The sequence below is a fragment of the Phyllostomus hastatus genome, unplaced genomic scaffold, assembly GCF_019186645.2.
Source record: "Phyllostomus hastatus isolate PE091 unplaced genomic scaffold, TTU_PhHast_1.1 phas_contig_133, whole genome shotgun sequence".
In the NCBI taxonomy this organism is placed as follows: Eukaryota; Metazoa; Chordata; class Mammalia; order Chiroptera; family Phyllostomidae; genus Phyllostomus; species Phyllostomus hastatus.
In genome coordinates this window covers 1,772,980-1,794,749 of record NW_025333577.1, presented here as the reverse complement: position 1 = coordinate 1,794,749, position 21,770 = coordinate 1,772,980, and the positions used below count along the sequence as shown (strand labels likewise).

At 43.3% G+C, this 21,770-nt stretch overlaps 1 protein-coding gene and 1 long non-coding RNA gene across 2 annotated transcripts; both read right to left on the bottom strand.

Moving 5' to 3' along the window:
* Positions 1–832: 832 nt before the first annotated feature.
* On the bottom strand, positions 833–8,676 carry LOC123826823 (zinc finger protein 211-like). The gene is made up of 3 exons (XM_045850977.1): positions 8,362–8,676; positions 7,007–7,133; positions 833–3,826 (listed from the first exon to the last, which is right to left on the bottom strand). Exons 1-3 carry the CDS (start codon positions 8,392–8,394, stop codon positions 2,520–2,522), a joined length of 1,467 nt encoding a protein of 488 aa, XP_045706933.1. The 5' UTR covers positions 8,395–8,676; the 3' UTR covers positions 833–2,519.
* A 5,441-nt stretch (positions 8,677–14,117) lies between these two features.
* On the bottom strand, positions 14,118–20,203 carry LOC123826827. The gene is made up of 3 exons (XR_006787137.1): positions 20,011–20,203; positions 18,658–18,784; positions 14,118–15,486 (listed from the first exon to the last, which is right to left on the bottom strand). It is a non-coding gene; the product is annotated as an uncharacterized LOC123826827 (long non-coding RNA).
* Between the last annotated feature and the right edge of the window lie 1,567 nt (positions 20,204–21,770).

Sequence of the window (21,770 nt, the reverse complement as noted above, 5' to 3'; positions counted from 1 at the left end):
GTAATGTTCCCATGTAAGACTGTGAGGCAGATGTTAAGCACTTTAAGACATGAGAACAAAGTTGAAAATTCATAACTGCAACGAGAACAGCATCAATAGCTGTGTTTTCCATTTTATTGGACTTAGCTATGTTTTTGCCCTGCACTGAGGTGTTAATATGCCACAGTGGAGAATGTCCCCATCTCTGCTGGCAGACTTAAATTTGATTAGACTTTTTAAAAAGATTTTTTAAAAAATATTTTATGTCCCTGGCTGGCGTAGCTCAGTGGATTGAGCACGGGCTGCGAACCAAAGTGTCGCAGTTTCGATTCCCAGTCAGGGTACATGCTTGGGTTGCAGGCCATAACCCCCAGCAACCGCATATTGATGTTTCTATCTCCCTCCCTTCCCTCCCTAAAAATAAATACATAAAAATATTTTATGTATTTATTTTTAGACTCAGGGTAAGGGAGGGGGGAGTAAGAGGAGGAGAGAAACATCAATGTGTAGCTATCTCGCACACGCCCCCTACTGGGGACCTGGCCTGCAATCCTGGCATCCCCTGCTGAATGGGAATAGATCCAGAGATCCTTTGGTTGTTAGGCCAGCACTTAATCCACTGAGCCTTTGGTTGTTAGGCCAGCACTTAATCCACTGAGCCATACTAGACAGGGCAAAAAGATTTTTTAATTTATTCATTTTTAGACAGAGTGAATGGGATAGACAAAATAAGGGAGGGGCCCCTTCTGAGGACTTGGACACCAACTCAGGCATGTGCCCTCTCTGGAAATTGAACCAGCGACCCTTTGGTTCGAAGGACTGCTCTCAATCCACTCAGACACACTATACAGGGCACAAGTCTTTTTATTATATGATTAAATGTTGAAACTTACATAACTGATGAAGTGTGTTAATTAATGAAGACAATTCTATAAAGGATATGATATGTATCTACTACAATTTGTACAGTAAAACCCAAACAATTTGGATATATTTCACACTATTAAAACAATTATCACATCCCTAGAAAAAAGAAACATTTATTCCATAACATGAAAATGACTTGTTATTCAAGGAGTGAAAGTGGGTGTCATTGGAATATATACCTTTGTTGCTTTACTCCCCTATTTCTTAAAGGACAGTAGCCCAAATTAAGAAAGGAACAGATAAATTATGTGAACACAGATTTGACTAAAAACATATCAGTAGTACATAACACCAAAAATGCTCATCCTACATCCTCAAGGAAATGGAACTAAAATGGAACATGCAACTATAACTAAAAGAACTAAAATGACAGAGAGAGCACAATAAACATTTGTAAAGAGGTTAAATTCAGAAAAATTGAAGAAATGAAGACTTTGTCACAGTGAGGAACTGCACTTTGCATACACTTGTGGTAAGAATGGATAAAGGCACAATTAGTTGATGTTGTACTTTGTATGGCTTTTCAAAATTTAAACATTCTACTTCTGAGATATATCCATAGTAGGAATGAATATATAAAATTCAACTCTGATGTTTCCCCAGAGAGTTTCAGTGCCATTACACTGAAAAAGAAAACACATTTTCAAGGCTCTGGTTGGTGAGGCTCAGTGGATTCAGTTGGGGCCTGCAAACCAGAGTGTTGGTGGTTGGACTTGCAGTCAGGGCACATCCCTGGGTTGCCAGGGGTGGGGGCCAACTGGGGGGCGTTCAATAGGAAATCACACATTGATCTTGCTCTCCCTCACTTTCTGTCTCCCTTTCCCTCTCTTTAAAAATGAATAAAATTTTCAAAAAACAAAAACACATTTCCTATAATCTAGCCATTTACACAATGAGAATTCTCCAATGTCAAAACAGAATAGACGCTTGGGTAAAAATTTCCATGTTTACATCACACATTAAAACTCTAAAGAGTGAACAGTGTTAAGGTGGCCATGACTATGAGGGAAAAATCTCCAACATTTGAAATCTCCTTAAAGGTTAGCTATGGTGCAAACTGTCTGCTGATATAAAGGATAGAGGACGGAAAGCGAATTTCCCACACTCACTGCACTCCTAAGGCCTTTCCCTAGACTGAAGTCTCTCAATATTATATAGGTTAGTGCTACAAGGAAAACAATCTCAAATGACATGTATATAAAAAAACATATCAACTGTGACCTCAGAGAAGAACACACACATGTCTAGAACAAAAAGATTTCCTGAATACTCTTGTAAGAACTGAGTGATTCTGAATTTTCTGATGAGAACAGGCCATGACTGCTGGTAAGATATTACACATAATCTCAGCCATCAAAAGGCATCACTGGAGTGTAAACTCTGTCATAACAACTGAAATTATGGATGCAAAAAGAGAATTACCCAAATTCACTTCAATTATAAGGACATTTTCCAGTGAGAACCCTCTGATGACAATGCAGGTGACTGATTCTGATAAAGGATTTCCCACAGTCACTGCACTCAAAAGGCCTTTATCCAGTGTAAACAGCTCAATGATGACAAAAGGTGGACCTACTAATGAAAGTATTTGCACATAAACTACAGCCATAAGGTTATTCTCCGAGGTGAATTCTCTGATGGCAACGCAGGGTAAAGCTCCTGGCAAAAGATTTCCCACATTTCTTGCACTCATAAGGCCTTTCTCCAGTATGAACTCTGTGATGTTTATAGAGGCCAGACCTACTGGTACAACATTTTCCACATTCACTACACTCATAAGGCCTTTCTCCAGTGTGAACTCTCTGATGCTCCAAAACATTGGACCTCCTACGAAAAAATTTCCCACAGTCACTACACTCATAAGGCCTTTCTCCAGTGTGCACAATGCGATGTACACGGAGGGCAGAAGCACTGCGAAAGAACTTCCCACATTCACTGCACTCGTAAGGCCTTTCTCCACTGTGAACTGTCTGATGTTTTTTGAGGTTAGAACTAGTAATATAAGATTTTCCACATTCACTGCAAACATAAGGCCTTTCTCCAGTGTGAATTCGCTGATGATTCAGAAAACCAGACCTCCACCTAAATAATTTCCCACATTCACTGCACTCATAAGGCTTTTCTCCAGTGTGAACTCTCTGATGTCTAAGAACATAGCTATAGGGAAAGCATTTCCCGCATTCACTGCACTCATAAGGCCTTACTCCATTGTGAACGTTGTGATAGTTGTGGAGGGCAGTACCAGTGGTATATGATTTCGTGCACGCACTGCACTCATAAGGCCTTTCTCCAGTGTGAACTCTCTGATGAACACGGAAAGCAGAAATTCTGGAAAATGATTTCTCACATTCAAAACACACAAAACACTGTCTCGCTGTAAGGAACCTCTGGTCATCAAAAAGTGTATCTTCACAACCCATGGAATTCTTATTTTCTGTTTGGACATAATGATACTTCGTATTGTGAAAAGTTATTCCAGACTGAGAGATTTTGTTTGCCCTGTGCATAGTGTCAGTATCCTGTGGCACTGGATGTCCTGAGGTCATGGTGAAGTCTTTTCCAACCTGACTGGACGTATGAGGCTTCCATGACATATGGGAATTGCAGCTCTCTCCAAGTGAGACACTGTCCACACTGTTTAGGAGGTAATTCTGTGTTGTGTCCTGTTTCTGATTCTGGTTCCTCCAGGCACTGAAATAAAATGGTTTTGCACATGCTCCGCACCTCAGCAGTATTGTACTGTGTTGCGTTCCTTGCTGATCAACCAAGAGAAAAATGTTTCTTAAGACTGGCCCACATCTCTCACAGGGGTGGCCCTTCTGGGAAGACAAAGCTGCCTTGGGATACTTTTCTTGTAACGCTTGTTCAGAGAGTTTCTGTTCAGTGGGTGCCTCCACATCCTCTGCTCCACAGCAGCAACCTGAACAAAAGCAAACACTAGTGAAGTACACAGTGAACTAGGGTGGGGATATTCTCATCATAAATTTGTGTCTGTCATATGTAAGGATGATTCCCTGTGACAATTGACAAGGCAAGTGGGATAGAGTTTAAGACAGAGTACTAGTGCATTATCAGGCATTAAGAGAGAAATAATGGTCCCCTCATTAAAGGAAGTAAATTATGGTAGGATGTGGAACAAGGAGAGACAGGGTCTAAAAGTTGTTCTTCCGCTGATGGCGGCCTGCAAAGTCATTTCTGCTAGTGATGTCAGGCCCTTAGAGGATGTGAATATGCAGAAAACCACGATAACCAACCCCAGGAGAATAGACACTATGCAAGGTTTCTTTGAAAAATTTGCAGCTTCAATGTCCAATGATCATTGAGTAAACTTGAAGGGCACATCCAAAACACTCTTCACACACAGGGTAGTTAGGGCTCTAGAGGTTACAGAGGCGGGGATGAGCCCTGGCTCCAAGCAATGGTAGAAAAGATAACTATGAGAACGAACAAGGAGGAAAAGTGCCAACACTTGGAAAGGACACAAAGATTAAGGTGAGGACACTGGTAATGGTGAGAAAATACAGTTAAACAGAAGAGGATTCCCATTATGTTTTAACAAAGCCATGAAACTAAAACCTCCACATGTGACATTCACTATCACCAGAGCCTCCCTGAGCCCATCCTGTCAAAGCTGGACTCATGATCCTGCTGTGCTACACACAAAGGACCCATTCATTCCCTACCAGTTGAGCAGTTACATGAAATGGTGATCATGCAACACTTAAGAGCAAAGAGAAGACATGCATTACCAGCACTGTTGTAGAACAACTCCGCACAAACAGACAAAAGGAAAAAGATCTATGGGAGTAGCATCAGGTGGATGGCAGAATAAAAAAAATACAAATATTATGTGCCCTTCAAGAGTAATTAGAAAATTATCTTGCTAAAAGCAGCCCCAAGGAAAAACAGAAATAACTAGGGGACCAATTTTTCCAAGAGCCATAAAGTGGAGCATAAAACAGGAATTGGCACAGAAAGAATTGCAAGAGACATTGGCTTAGCAAAGATGCTTAGATTCCTAAGAGAAGGGTGAGAGCTTTCTCTCCAATCCACTGAGCTTGTGCTACAGTGGTCTCTAGTGGCCTGTTTTGTGAATGACCATGGCTACCACTGTTGCTGAGAAACTCAGGAATCTCAGTAATATCTGCCAATCTACCACAGATTTTATCTCAAAGGAACCTGTAGTTCACCAGAAAGGATATCAAGAGGAACCCCCCTTGGCTACATCACATCTTATGAAGGCATAACATCATCTACTCCCAGCAATCTTTGCCACCAAGATTTCAACAGGGACAACTGGATACTTGGAAAACTGCTCCCCTGGCCACAGGGGACCCCCACAGTCTTCACTACTCTAACTTCAGTTCTGGGGCAGCCAGAAGAATTAGAATTGAAACTTGTCTCTCCCCAAAGCACAGCACAGCACCTACTAAACACACTCCTATCCAAGTGCAGATGAAACTTCATCTAGCTCTGCCTTGTGTGTTTCTTGGGGTTGACTACTGGCCTGCTAACAGAAAGCTCACCTGCTAGATTCTCAGCACCTGACTGGAATTCTAGGCCACATGACTGGAATTCTGGCCAGGACCCCAGTTGAGGGCATGCTAGAGGGAAGCAATCAGCACTTCTCTAACACATTGATGGTTTGGTCCCTCTCTTTCTTCCTCCCTTCCCCTCTTGGTGAGTAATAAATAAACCTTGAATATAAAAACTAATCTTTATAGTAACTGTCTCAGAAAGTGCTGAGATCTCAATACTAAGACCAAAAGCAATGTAAAAAAATCACAAAAGGAACATAACAGTTTTGTACTGCATTCCCAATAAATGGAGATCTACACATTGCTCATGCTAAAATGCAAATAGTCATTTTTACAATCCTCAGTGAGGAACAAGCAAATGCACATGGAAATCAACATAATGAACAAACAAGTAGAGTCACAAAATATGGGGATCAGAGTCAGAAACCATAAAAAAATAGAAGAGAAATTCAGGAATTGAGAAGAATATGATGAATAAAGCAAAAGCTGCGAAAAGAGTTTCAAAGTAGGCAAGACCAAGACCTAAATTGGATATGTCATCTCAGAGGCAGATTATATGAAGTCTGAATACACTTTTAAAAAAGATTTTACTTATTTTAATTTTAGGGACAGAAAGGAAGGGACAAAGAGAGGGAGAGAAACAGCAATGTGTGGTTGCCTTTCCTGGGCCACCTACTGGAGACCTGACCTGCAACCCAGGCATGTGCCCCAGAATGAAACTCAATCTCATCACCCTTTGATTCACTGTACTGCACTCAACAGAACCAATAAATATACATAAAATATTTTATTCAGCTTGGCCAGGTGGACTAGTTGGTTGGGTAATTTTCCACAGCAGCACCAGAAGCTTGCAAGTTCAATCCCTACATGGGGACATAAGGAAGCCACCTGACTGATGCTTTTGTCTCGCACTGCTGTATGTGTCTCTCTCTCCATCCCCCTGTCTCTGTTTCTCTATGCCTTCCTCTCTGATAGTTACTACACATATCCTCAGATGAAGATGAAAAGTAAATATACATATGAGGGTATTATCAACAGGATGATGAAAAACAACTTTCCACACTACTTAATGTGAAATCAGTTAGATTTCTGGCAACAATACTGACCTCAAATCCTTCCCCTCTATGGGGTTTCAGAACAGCAGGTATTGGGGCAGCTGGGAGAGAAGGGGGCAGTGCCAACACACCACCCCGCCAACCCCAAGACCTACCCAGAAACCTGGGAGAGCAAACTGTGCACCTACAGTCAACATGTGAGGACATGGCAACTCCTAAAGAATGAAGGGTATGGGACATACAAAGCCTAGTCCAAGTGCATGGTGAGTATAAACGTCATGATCTTTTTAAAGAGAGACTTATTAACATTTGTGGCAATGAGGGACAAAAATGGACCAGTGCAGACAGAATCAAAGGTGAACCCAAGGCAAACTGCTGCTGTCCTTGGCTCCTGAGTGCAAGTCTGGTCAGGACCCTTAGAGGTTATAACAGGAACAAACTCAGCCCTGAACAAAGGTGGGTGCAGGCATGCCAAAGTTGAGCACAAAGGGGCAGTCAGTGTCTTACCCAGCGAGGATACATGAGCAAAGTTCTCCAGCATCACATCCAGGTACAGGCGTCTCTGAGCCTCATCAAGGAGGCACCATTCTGTCCTGGACAGATACACAGCCACATCCTCAAAGGTCACAACAACCTGTCAGAATTAATACAAGTGAAACCAGAATAATCTGTCTGACATCAGTCCTGCCCAATGCTATTCCAGAGCAACCTCTCCCACTCCCAAAACCATCCTGGATGCCCAGCCTACAGAGAAAAACAGCCCTGCTGCCTGCTGTCTCAACAGTCTCATTTACCACTCACATGGCCCTCAGCAACAACAGCAATCATTGGTCCTGCAGCAGAGAAGTAGGCATCTAGTCTCAAGCCAAACCTTCTGGGCTCCATCCCTCTTGCCCATCAATTATACTCAGTCTCCCCAGATCATGCCCCTACAGCAGAGCCAAAGTTGGGCTTATGTTTCATCCCTCAATCCCCACACCAAGGACCCCAGACAATGAGTTCACACTTCCCGTAGCTGGGCACAGTGTGATGTCTTCCTCCTTCACACCCCAGTTCACTGCCTAAGCTCTGCAACCTCCTGCTCCACACTGTGAAAGCAGCCTTGAACTTAGTATATGGCTTCCAGACAGTGCTCAAGTATTGCAGAATGACCTAGTACAACTGAGGCAGAGCAGAAAAATTTTAGAGTAAAATCCTGACAGGTGTAAACAGGATGTAGGAAGCCACAACACTTACCCACAGGCCCTCCGTTGGGGCACCAACAAAGGAAAACCATTAATGGCAGGAAGCCCCTCCGGTAATCCCAGAAATGCAAACTACAAGTACCTCTCCCAACCGGGTGTCCCACTCAGAATTTGGCACCAAAAACCTTGGACAAATAGCCCCCACCCTTGAAAATGGGTAAAAACCCAAGAACTATTTCGCTCTTGTCCTCCCAGCTGCCCCCACCCCCACCCCCACCCCCGCCTCTACTGCAGGAACACATTTTCTTTCCTGCACTATGTCGCCCATACTGGCCTCTTTCTTTTTTCTACCTGTATAAAACTTGCTTTACTCTCACACTGATTTGTTATTCACATTGACCCTAGGCAGTGAAGGTCACGAAGGTTGTTGGACACCCCAAACTTTTCCGAAGGTGCCAGGCAGGAACAGACCTCGGTGTGTTATACTGCAGTTAAGAAAACCGCCCTAGGCCCCTTAGCACGCGCTCATGCTCCGGTCATACCGTGTGTCACCCACAACTGTCTCACCAGACTGGTTGCTGGGGCCTGGGCTGCAGGATGGGACAGACTCACCGCGCCTGGCCTGCAGGACTCGGTGCGATGATAGGGGAGGATTGGGTCGCTGGGTCGCGCACTCACCTCCAACCGGCGCCTCAGCGCACCCGCCGCCATCGGACTCTGGGGGCCCAGCCGGGCCAGAGCGGCGGGTAACAGGGGTGTTCCCGGAATGGGGATCCCAGGGCTGCCCCAAGGGCCGGTCACCCGAGCAGCTTACTGGGTCTCACAGACACTGCGGGGAACACAACTCTGGCACCTGCTCTACTCGGTATTGGCAAAGCACAGGTTGTCAGTCTAAGCATGAATCTGAGAGAACAGGAAATGCCAGCCACGTAAGGCATAAGTCCCGCCCTACTGTAGTACCCAACAGGAAATGCATTTCGGAGTTTTTATTGGTTCTCATTACTGCTATTCTACCCCTTCCTTCCCCAGGGTAATGGAGATCTTACACTGAAAAATGTGTTCTGTATTATGCTAGGGTTTCCAGCAGTGGTTTTGCAAATTTACACACCAAGAAGACCCTGAGAATAGTAAGTGCGCCCTATCACCTTCCAGGGAAGATCAGTTCTCAAGCGAGGGCTCTGGAACGCCTGCAAGGCTTTTGATTCAGGGTAATGGTACGTGGCGTTTTCAGGCTGGATGTGGCTGGGGGAGGTTGTTCAAGTCCCTAGCACTGTCTACTCAGCCGCAGTTGGACTGGCTTTCCAAAGTTAATTTGGTAAAATATGCACTAATACTTAAGTGCATCTGTTCCTGATGCAGCAATCTTAGCTTTGCCCATACAGCATTGTGACTGGAGTCCACACTGATTTGATCAGATGCCTCTTATTTAAATTATACGTTTTTTTTTTTTTTACTAACAATGGAGTACATGTTGAAGACCTCAAAGGCATGCAGTTACTGGAGTTCAGCTCACAAATTGCATGTAAATCCAGACCAACCCAGAATATAGTAATAAACCTAGTCTCACTGATTTGGTTTTTCCTCAGTGCATATTGTAAGGTCTAAAATGTCCAGTAAGTAGCTCTAGGTAAAAAATGAAAATGTTCATGTCGAAATTTAAAAATTACTTAAGATTACAAAATGCAAAGGATTACCTGAGATTTCGTTGAATTGTATGTGATCTTTTTGCAATCCAAGGGATTTGTGTTACTGTTGCTGAGAACACACTATCTCTGAAACTCGATAAAGTACATCTCAAGAAAAGGGTGGGGATATGACACATGGGAAGAATCTGAAATTTTACTAGGTTAACACCTGGTTACCTCATTGAACATATATGTCACAAGAATATAAGACCAACCTTAGAAAATAAAATAAGATGCATAATATAAACATAAATTGGAGTCCATTCATTTGTAATTTAAATATAAGGAAAATTAATTGTAAAAAACTGACAGAAATAAATTGTGACAAAGTTATTGGTATTTTCATTAGCATGAAAATGGTTTTGTACTTACCATAATGAAACAGAACTTATGAGTTACATATTTAAGGGTGTATAGGTGAGATGAGGATAACTAGGGCAATGTCAAACCAATAAGATTAGGAACATATTCATGAATTATATTTCATGAGACCCCAAGAAACACTTGTAAAACCTGCTAATAAAAAGTTATAAAATACAACTAGCAATATAATTAGGCATGTAAAGAAAGTTCAAGCTAAAGGATGGAGATGATATGAGCCTACAAATGAGCTGACACCTCATCTCAGTTTAGGGGACTATAGCTATGCCACAGTATTATTCTCTTTAACATGACTAACACGTAACCTTTTTCCCATATAGACTAAACACTAAAAGGTGTACTTGTATCTGTAGAATAACTGGGAAAATGTTTGACTTACAACTATGAGATAGCATACAATGAAAATGCAGAGACTTGGAACATAATGCCCTAAAGTCCCAGGTCACTTATAAGGCTGCTCACTGCTGCTTGCTCACTCTGTTGAAAATGGAACATCAGGAACACTTACAAGGGCTTACAGATTGAGCACTAATCCTAGACATTCTACTGACAGCAGTTAGTCATAAACAAGGGGCAAGGGGTCCATTTTCAGAGTGTCCACCCATGCCACCTGGTGCTTTTAAATGGATTGTATTCCTTAGGAAAATGTTATGGAAGCAGACAGCAAATATCACCAAGGATGATCAGTACTCATCCTCTTCTCTGAAAAAGCCCCTGAGACATAACAATGCTAATTGGGTCATGGAGACATAGACCAAAACTAATTTGGCCAATTGGCTGCTGTCTGGAACAATCAGGAGTAAGATTCTCAGTTGTGGTCAAAGTGTCCTGGGCAACAGTGGAGGGAGGGTTTGTGTTCCAAAGGACTATGGTTACTACCGAGAGATCTCTGGTGCTGACACAGGGAGACTGGAAGGAAGATGTGGCTGCTAAACAAGGTCAGGGCCGCAGGGAAATAGATGGTGAGCAACATTGTCTCCTGTAGCCAGTCCTGACAGAGTCCAGGGTCACGTGGGCACTGAGTTTCCTCTATGAAGAAGAGGTGAACATTCCAGCAGGTGTGTAATGATACTATAGGTCTCCATTGTGAGTTCTGAATATGTTCCAGGTATCATGTCCCACTGTCCTCAGTACTGCTGAGTGAATGTCTGTGACATGTAACAAAAAACACTGGAAAGTCAAAATGATGTACCCCATTCACCACAGTGGATAAAATCAAGCCTGTGATGCAAAAGAAAACTGAAGAAGAAGAAAGGCCTGGTGACTAGTGTGTCAATTAATACACATTATTATTTAAAGTATATGATATGAGGACTTCTGGCAAAGATGGAGGCATAGGTAGATACACTGTGCCTCCTCGCACAACCAAGATAGTGTCAATCATGGGGTTCTCCTTAGTGTCCAACTGTATGCTAAGCTCAAAAAGGTAGTAGACAAAATACAGCTAATTTTCAATGTAGATTCCCCTGAGAAAGCATGGAAATGACAGGTAATGTTCACATGAAGACAGTGAGGCAGACATTAAGTACTTTAAGACATCAGAACAAAGTTGAAAATTCATAATTGCAAGAACGAAAACAGCAGCATTGGCTGTTTTCCATTTCACTGGTCTTAGCTGTCTCTCTGCCCTGCACTTAATATGCTACAACAGAAAAATTCCCATCTCTAGTACCAGACTTAAGTTTGAATATGTCCTTTTTTTCAAAGATTTTTTAATTAATTTATTTTTCAACAGAGGGAATGGGAGAGACAAAGTAAGGTAGGCAAACATCAATGTATACTTCCTTGTCACAGGGCTCATTTTGCGGGCCTGTCAGGAAACTCAGTAATGTACCCTCACTGGGAACTGAACCAGTGATTTTTTTGGTTCAGAGGACTGCTCTCAATCCACTCAGACACATTATTTAGGGCACAAAGCTTTTGATTACATTATTAAATGTTGGAACTTACAAAAGTGACTAGTGTGTCAATTAATACACATTATTATTTAAAGTATATGATATGAGGACTTCTGACAAAGATGGAGGCATAGGTAGATACACTGTGCCTCCTCGCACAACCAAGATAGGGACAACAACAATTTAGAAACAGAGTAACAACCAGAACTGACAGAAAATTGAACTGTATGGAAGTTGGACAACCAAGGAGTTAAAATAGACATGTTCATCCAGACCGGTAGGAGGGACAGAGTTGGGCAGCCGAGTGAAGACAGGTCATGAGGCACAAAGAGCATTAGGACCAGACACCTAAGACCTCAGCAGGTGGACCCTGGGTGCGAAAGTGGAGGCTGGCAAACCCCAGCCAAGAGGTGGCAACCAGCAGACCCAGGGAGGAAGGAATTGTGAAACAAGGCACTGCACACAACCCAGGATCCCAGTGCTGGGAAATAGAGCCTTGGGGCACTGATTGAAAACACCTGTGGGGGTTGAGGCACAGGGAGAGACTCCCAGTCTCACAGGAGAGGTCTTTGGAAAGACCCATGGGGTACACAAGCCCACCCACATGGGAATCAGCACCAGAAAGGTCCAGTTTGCTTGGGGAAAGCAGGGGAAGGGACTGAAGTTCATAGAGAGCAGAGCAAGCACCATTGTTCCCTCTTGGACCCCATCCCCACATACAGCATCACAACCCAGCGCCTGAGTTACGCCAACCTGGTGAACACCTAGGGCTCCACCCCTCATACGTAACAGGGGCAACTACACCCCCCCCAAAAAATGGCTCAAACAGAAGAAGAAATGAAAGCACCAGAACTTATCCTTCTAAGCGACCAAGAGATAGCCAACCTATCAGATGCGCAGTTCAAAACACTGGTGATCAGGATGCTCTCAGAATTGGTTGACTTTGGTCACAAATTGGATGAAAAAATTAAGGCTACAATAAGTGAAATGAAGAAAAATGCACAGGGAACCAATAGTGATAAAAAGAAAGCTGGGTCTCACATCAATGGAGTGGACCAGAAGAAAGAAAAAAACATACAATCAGAAAAGAATGAAGAAATAAGAACTCAAAAAAATGAGAGGCTTAGGAACCTCCAGGACATCTTGAAATGTTCCAACATCTGAATTATAGGGATACCTGAAGGAGAAGAGGAAGAGCTATAGGTGGAAAAGTTATTTGAACAAATAATAAAGGAGAACTTCCCCCATTCTGGCAAGGGAAATAGACTTCCATGAAGTCCAGGAAGCTCAGAGAGTCCCAAAGAAGTTGGACCCAAGGAGGAACACACCAAGGCACATCATAATTACATTACTCAAGGTAAAAATGAAGGAGAGAATCCTAGAAGCAGCAAGAGATAAGGAGACAGTAACCTACAAAGGAGTTCCCATCAGACTGTCAGCTGATTTCTCAAAAGAGACCTTACAGGCAAGAAGGGGCTGGAAAGAAATATTCCAAGTCATGAAAGACAAGGACCTATATCCCAGATTACTATATCCAGCAAAGCTTTCATTTAGAATGGAAGGGCAGATAAAGTGCTTCTCAGATAAGGTCAAGTTAAAGGAGTTCATCATCACCAAGCCCTTATTATATGAAATGTTAAAGGGACTTATCTAAGAAAAAGAAGATAAAAAACATGTATAGTAAAATGACAGCAAACTCACAATTATTAACAACCACACCTAAAACAAAAAGAAACTAAGCAAACAACTAGAACAGGAACAGAACCACAGAAATGGAGATCACATGGAGGGGTAGCAACAGGGGTGTGGGAGGAAGAGAGGAGGGAAAAGGTACAGAGAATAGGTAGCACAGATGGTAGGTAGAAAATAGACAGGGGGAGGGCAAGAATAGTATGGGAAATGTAGAAGCTAAAGAACTTATGACAGCCCTGGCTGGCGTAGCTCAGTGGATTAAGCGCAGGCTGGGAACCAAAGTATCCCAGGTTCGATTCCCAGCCAGGGTACATTCCTGAGTTGCAGGCCAGAACCCCCAGCAACCGCACATTGGTGTTTCTCTCTCTCTCTCTCTCTCTCCCTCCCTTCCCTCTCTAAAAATAAATAAATAAAATCTTTAAAAAAAAAGTTAATAGGATGTCTAAAATATTAAAAAAAAAAGAACTTATGACACATGGACATGAACTAAAGGGGGGGAATGTGGGTGGGAGGAGGTGTGCAGGGTGGATGGGAGTGAAGGGGGGTAATGGGACAACTGTAATAGCATAATCAATAAAATATATTTAAAAAATAAAAATAAGTAAAGTTTATGATGTGTATCTACTACACTTCGTACAGTAAAAAGCCAAACAATTTGATATTACACATAATCTTGGCAATTAAAAGGCATCACTGAAGTGTAAACTCTGTCATAACAACTGAAATTACGAATGCAAAAAAAGAATTTCCCAAATTCACTGCATGCATAAGGACATTTTCCAGTGAGAACTCTGATAACAGTGAAGGTCACTGATAATGATAAAGGATTTCCCACAGTCACTGCACTCAAAAGGCCTTTATCCAGTGTAAACAGCTCAATGATGACAAAAGGCAGAGCTACTAATGAAAGTATCTGCACATAAAGTGCAGCCATAAGGTTATTCTCCAAGGTGAACTCTCTGATGGCAACGAAGGGTAAAGCTCCTGGCAAAGGATTTCCCACATTTCTTGCACTCAAAGGCCTTTCACCAGTGTGAATTCTCCAATGTCTATGGAGGACAGACCTACTAGAATAAGTATTCCCACATTCACTACTCTCATAAGGCCCTTCTGCAGTGTGAACTCTCTGAATGATAATGGAGGTCAGAGCTAGTGGTATAAGATTTCCCACATTCACTGCAAACATAAGGCCTTTCTCCACTGTGAATTTTTCTGATGCTTCAAATGCGAGGAACTCCAAGGAAAATATTTCCCACGTTCACTGTACTCATAAGGCCTTTCTCCAGTGTGAACTTTTTGATTCAGAAAACCAGAGTTCCAAGTAAACAATCTTCCACAGTCCCTACATGTACAAAGTTTTTCTCCAGTGTGAACTCTCTGATAACTAAGATGAACTGGCTATAGTTGAAAGATTTCCCGCATTCAGTGTACTCATAAGGCCCTACTCCATTGCATGCTGTCTGATGTTTATGGAAGGCATTACTTCTGGTATAAGATTTCCTGCATTCACTGCACTCATGAGGCCTTTCTCCAGTGTGAACTCTCTGACGAACATGGGAGGGAAGAAATTCTGGAAAAAGACTTCTCACATTCAAAATACTGAAAACACTGGCTTCCTGTAAGGAAACTCTGGTCCTCAATTCCCATGGCTTTCTTACATTCTCTTCAGCTATATTGATATTTTGTACTGTGAAGAGTTATTCCAAACTAAGAGATTTTGTTTTCCCTGTACATGGTATCAGTATCTTGTTGCTCAAGATGTCCTGAGGTCATGGTGAAGTCTTTTACAACCTGACTAGACATACGAGGCTTCCATGACATATAGGAATTTCAGCTCTTTCTAAGTGAGACACTGTACACACTGCTTAGGAAGTAATTCTTCATTGTGTCCTGTTCCTGATGCTGGTTCCTCCAGGCACTGAAATAAAATGGTTTTGCACATGCCCCACACCACAGCAGAGTTCTGTGGTGTTGCTTTCCCTGATGATCAACTAAGAGGAAAATGTCTCTAAACACTGGCCCACACCTCTCACAGGGGTGGCCCTTCTGAGAAGACAAAGTTGCCTTGGGATACTTTTCCTGTGATGCTTGTTCAGAGAGTTTCTGTCCAGTGGGTTTCTCCACATCCTCTGCTCCACAGCAGCAACCTGAACAAAAACAAACCCTGCTGAAGTACATACTGAAGTAGGGAGGGGGTATTCGCATCACAAATTTTCATCTGTCGTATTTACGGATGATTCCCTGCGACAATTATCAAAGCAAGTGTGATAGACTCTAAGAAAGGGTGGCTGTGCATTACTAGGCAAGTAACACAGAAAACAATGGTCCCCCCATTAACTGCAGTACATTATGGTAGGACATGGAACAAGGAAAGGTAGGCTTTAAAAGTTGCTCTGCTGATGGTGGCCTGCAAAATCATTCCTGCTGGTGATGTGAGGCTGTGTAGAGGAAAATGAATGTGCCAAAAACCATGGTAATCAACCACAGCAGAATGGATACTGGTGAGGTTCCTATAGATAAATTTGCACCTTCAAGGGACAATGATCATTGAGTAAAGTTGGAGAGCACACCAACAACACTCCTCACACAGAGGGTTGTCATGTAGAGGATATAGAGGGAGAGATTAGCTCAGGCTAGAATCAGATTAGAAAAGATAACTATGAGAATTAAAAAATAGGCAAAGTGCCAACACTTAGAAAGGACATGTAGATTAAGGTGTGTCCACTGGTAATGCGAACAAAATGCAGTTAAAGAGAACAGGTTTCTGATTATATTTTAACAAAGCTATGACATCAAACCCTCCCCCAGGTGCCTCTAATGGCACCAGAGCACCTCTAAGCCCATCCTGTCATGGCTGGACTCATGTACCTCTTGTGCTACAGAAAGGACTCCTCCAGTTCCCTCCCAGTTGAGCAGTTACATGGAATAGCGCTGATGCAACTTGTAAGAGAAAACATACGACATGCATTACCAGCACTATCATAGAACAACTCAGCACAGACAGAAAGAAAAAGATCTGTGGGAGTACCAGCACCAGGATGGCAGAATAAAAAAGACAATTATTTTCCGCCTTCAAGAGTAATTATAATTATATATGATAAAAGCAACTCTATGGAAAAGGGGAAGTAATTAGGAGATCAATTTCCAAAGAGCTATAAAGAGGAGCATAAAACAAGAAATACCACAGAAAGAACTGCAATAGAGAAAGCCTTAGCAAAGATGATTAGATTCCTAAGAGAAGGGTGAGAGCTTCCTCTCCAAGCCACTGAGCTTATGCTACAGTGGACTTTAGTGGCCTGTTCTGTGAATGACCATGGTAACCATTGACTCTGAGAGCTTCAGAAATCTCAATAATATCTGCCAACCTCCCACAGATTTTATCTCAAAGGAACCTGTAGTTCATCAGAAAGGATATCAGGAGGAAGACGTTTGGCCACAGCATCTCTTAGGAAGGGATAACATCATCTACTCCCAGCAATCTTTGCCACCAAGAATCCAACAGGGACCACTAGGTATTTGGAAAAGTATTCCCCTGGCCATGAAGGACCCCTACAGACTTCATTACTCTAACTTCAGCTCATGGGGCAGCAAGCAGAATAGGAAATGACTTCACGAAAAACACAACACATCACCTACTAAGAACACTCGAATCCACATGCAGCTAGCTCTGGCTTGGGTGTTTCACTGGGTTGACCACTGGCCTACTATCACAGTGTCCACCTCAAGGTTTCCAGGTCCTTGCATATACCTGTGTTTCAGGCCAGGACCCTAGACGGGGGCATGCCAGAGGCAAACAATAGACGCTGCTCTGACACATTAATGTTTCTCTTCCTCTCTTTCTTTCAACCTTCCCCTCTTGGCAATTAATAAATAAATCTTCAATACAAAAACAAATTCTTATGGTAACTGTCTCATAAAATGCTTAGACCTCAACACTAAGAGCAAAAGAAATGTAAAAAAAAATCACAAATGGTACCTCACAATTTTTTACTGAATTCCCAATAAATGTAGAATTACACATTGCCCAAGCAAAAATACAAATAATCATTCTAAAAAATCCCAGTGAGGAACATGTAAATATGCATGGTACTCAACATAATGAACAAATACAGTCACACAATATGGTGATCACAATCAGAAATCATAAAAACATAAAACTGAAAAACTGGAGTTGAGACTATGACAAATAAAGTAAAAACTGCAAAGAGTTCCCAAGAGTAGACATGCTCAAGTAGGGAAATGGATACACCATCTAAGAGTCAGCTTATATGAAGTTTGATGACCCTCTTTGTTTTTAAGATTTTATTGATTTTATTTTTAAAGACGGGAAGGGAAAAACAGAAGGAAAGAAACATCAAGGTGTGGTTGCCTATCGCAAGCCTCCTACTGGGGATCTGCCCCAAATTCCCGGCATCTGCCCTAGACCAGGAATCAAACCAGTGACACTTTTGTTCATAGGGCCATAGTCAGTCCACTGTGGTACACCAGCCAGAGCTGACTACTATTTAGAGAAAACAGGACTAATAAATATACACAAAATATTTTATATAGCTTGGCTAGGTGGATTAGATGGTTGGGTAGTTTTCCAGAACAGCACGAAACGCTTGCAAGTTCAATCCCTACATGGGGACACAAAGGAGGCAATGACTGATGCTTTTCTCTCACACTGCTCTGTGTGTCTCTCTCTGTCTCCCTCTCTGTCTCTCTACACCTACCTCTCTAACCATCAGTAAACATATCCTTGGATGAAGATTAAAAGTAAATATATATATGAAGATATTATCAACAGGATTATAAAAAACTACTTTCCACACTACTCAATGTGAAATCAGTTAGATTTCTGGCAACAATACTGACCTCAAATCCTTCCCCTCTATGGGGTTTCAGAACAGCAGGTATTGGGGCAGCTGGGAGAGAAGGGGGCAGTGCCAACACACCACCCTGCCAACCCCATGACCTACCCAGAAACCTGGGAGAGCAAACTGTGCACCTACAGTCAACATGTGAGGACATGGCAACTCCTAAAAAATGAAGGGTATGGGACATACAAAGCCTGGTCCAAGTGCATGGTGAGTGTAAAAGTCATTATGTTTTAAGTAGAAAGTTAACTTATTAAAGTTTGTGCCAATGAGGGAAAAAGAAGGGTCCCTGGAGACAGAATCAGAGGTGAGCCCAAGGCACACTGCTGCTGTCCATGGCTTCCTGGGTACAAGTCTGGTCAGGACCCTTAGAGGTCGTAATAGAACCCAACTCAACCCTGGAGAAAGGTGGGTGCAGGCATGCCAAAGTTGAGCACAAAGGGGCAGTCAGTGTCTTACCCAGCGAGGATACATGAGCAAAGTTCTCCAGCATCACATCCAGGTACAGGCGTCTCTGAGCCTCATCAAGGAGGCACCATTCTGTCCTGGACAGATACACAGCCACATCCTCAAAGGTCACAAAAACCTGTCAGAATTAATATAAATGAATCCAGAATAGTCTGTCTGAGACCAGCCCTGCCAATGCTATTCTAGACAAATCTTACCCACTCATAAAACCATCCAGGATACCCCATTCAGAGAGGAAAACAGCCCTGCTGCTTACTGTCTCATCAGTCTCATTAATCACAGCATCCTCAGCAACAACAGAAAAGGTTGGTCCTGCAGCAGAGAAGTAGGCATCTAGTCTCAAGCCAAACCTTCTGGGCTGCATCCCTCCTGTCCACCAATTCTACTGAGTCTCCCAGACCATGCCTCTTCAGCAGAGCCATACATGGGCTTATGTTTCACCCTTCAATCCTCACACCAAGGACCTGAGACCATGAGTTCACACTTCCTCTAGCTGGGCACAGTGTAATTCTTCCTCCTTCACAACTTCACACCTCAGTTTCACTTCCTCAGCTCTGCCACCTCCTGCTCCACACAACAGGCATCACTCTGAGAGCAAAGGGTACTTAGAATATGGCTTCCAGACCGTGCTTACGTGTTTCAGAATGACCTAATACAACTGAGGCAGGGCAGAAAGAATTTAGGGAAATCTCCTCACAGATGTAAGGAGGATGTAGGAAGCCACACAGGTAGCTTCAGCCCCTCCCTCCGCGCACCAACAAGGGAAAACAGTTCATGGTGGGAAGATCCTTGGGCAATCAGGGAATTGCAATCTTGGAACACCCCTGCCAGCCAGGAGTCCTACTCAAACTGTGGCGGCAAGGATCTTGCAGAAATAGCCCCCACCTAGGAAAAAGGGTAAAACCCCAAGAACTATCTCAGCATTCGCCCCTGTCTCGTCTGTTGACCTGACTCCACCTGGAGGCACATGTTTTGCTTCCTGCACTGTGTCGCCCACACTGGCCTTTCTTTTTTCTACCTGAATAAAACTTGCTTTAGTCCACCTTGATTTGTATGCAAATTGACCGTAGGCCCGCCCATGACCCGAAGGTTGTCTGAAACGCCAAGATTTTCTGAATGTGCCAGGGCATGAGCAGTCTCCGGGGTGTTATAGGTTCGGTAAGAAAACTGCCGTCGGCCCCCGAGCTCGTCACCCTTTTCTGCTCCGGTCACACCACGTGTCACCCACGACCGTCTCACCGGAAAGGGTCACTGGGGCCTGGGTTCCAGGACGTGACAGACTCACCACGCCCGGCCTGCAGGGCTCGGTGCGGTGAAGGGGATGGGCAGGGGTCCCGCACTCACCTACACCCCGCGCCTCAGCGTGCCCGCCGCCACTGGACTTTGGGGGCCAGGGGACCCTGGGCAGCGGGCAATAAGGGGGTCCCTGGGCTGCCTCAAGGGCCGGTCACCCGAGCAGCTTTGCTGGGTCTCACAGCTGCTGTGGAGACCACATCTCTGGCGCCCACTCTGCTCGATCTTGGCACCACACACCCAGACTTTGATAGCGAAACTGAGAGAACCGGAAATGCCAGTCAACGGGAGGCAAAAGTCCCGCCTTACAGTAGTACCCTACCGGAAATGCATTTCAGAATTTTTATTGGCTCATTGTCCTGCTCTTCCAAGCCTGCCTTCTAGGTAATGGAGATCTTACACTCAAGGATGGCATCCTGAATTACGCCAGCCCTTTGCAGGAGTGGATTTGCAAATTTACACCCCAAGAATACCCTGAGAATGATAAGTGCTCAGTATTGCCTTCCAGTGAAGAACATTTGTCGGGCGAGGGTCTCTGGCAAGGCCTTTGATTCAGGGCATATGACATGTGGATACTTCAGGCTGGATGTGGTTGGTGGAGGTAGTTCAAGTCGCTAACTTTAGCTAGCCTTCCTCAGTTGAACTTGCTTAGCTAAGTTAATCTATTAAAACATGCACTGCCCTGGCTGTCATGGCTCAGTGGATTGAACGCCGGGTTGCAAAGCAAAGGGTCACCAGCTGATTCCCAGTCAGGGCACATGCCTGGGTTGCAGGCCAGGTCCCTAGTGGGGGCACATGAGAGGTAACCACGCATTGATATTTCTCTCCTCTTTCTCCCTCCCTCCCTCTAAAAATGAGTAAGTAAATTTTAAAAATGCAGCTAAGTTTTAAAGTAGTTTTCCTGGAGAAACCACGGAAAATAACAGCGTTCTCATGAACAATATGAGGCAGATGTTAAGCACTCTAAGACACCAGAAAAATGAGAAAAAACCATGATAATTGCAACAATGAAAACAGCAATAGCGACTGAGTTTCTCATTTTCCGGGTGTTTGCTGTCTCCTGCCTTGCACTAAGTACTCAGTGTGATATGACAGGGATTGACCCCAGCTCTGGAGCCAGACTCAGGAATTTGAATCTATCCTCTTTAATCTGATTTCTGTCTGCTGCATGACCTCGGAAAAATCCCTTCCTAATCCTGATCCTCAGTCCCAAAATATACAATAACAGTTACTAATCAGAATGTGCAGTTGAATTAAAAAGAAACTAATCAAAAAAGAAAACCTGCAATACCAGTATGTATAAGTGTTGACTGAATTCTGTTACCTCTATTGATCCTCACAAGGGTATCATTAGTGTCTTTATTAATTTCATATCAGTCAGTGAAGTGAGTTTTGGGGAGATTTACTGTCACCAAGAGATGCCCCAGTGGGGGATCCATACTGAGACCTAGGAGCCCTGAAGACACCTCCTCCACATTGAAAAGTCTGTGTGGACTGAAGCAGATATGGGGAATCTGATAAGCTCCACTCATTTCCTTTTTTAAATTACATTAAATTGATTGTATTATTATCATTATCCCAATTTTTCGCCCTTTGCCCTACTTCCACTGAGCACCCCACACTTCCTCCCCAGGCAATCCCTACACAATTGTTCATATCTATGGGTCATGTGTGTAAGTTCTTTGGTTACTCCATTTCTGTACTTTATATCCCCATGGCTGTTCTATAACTACTGAGTTGTACTTTCTTTTAAAAGATTTTATTTATTTATTTTCAGAGAGGGGATAAAGGAGGCAGAAAGAGAGAGGAAC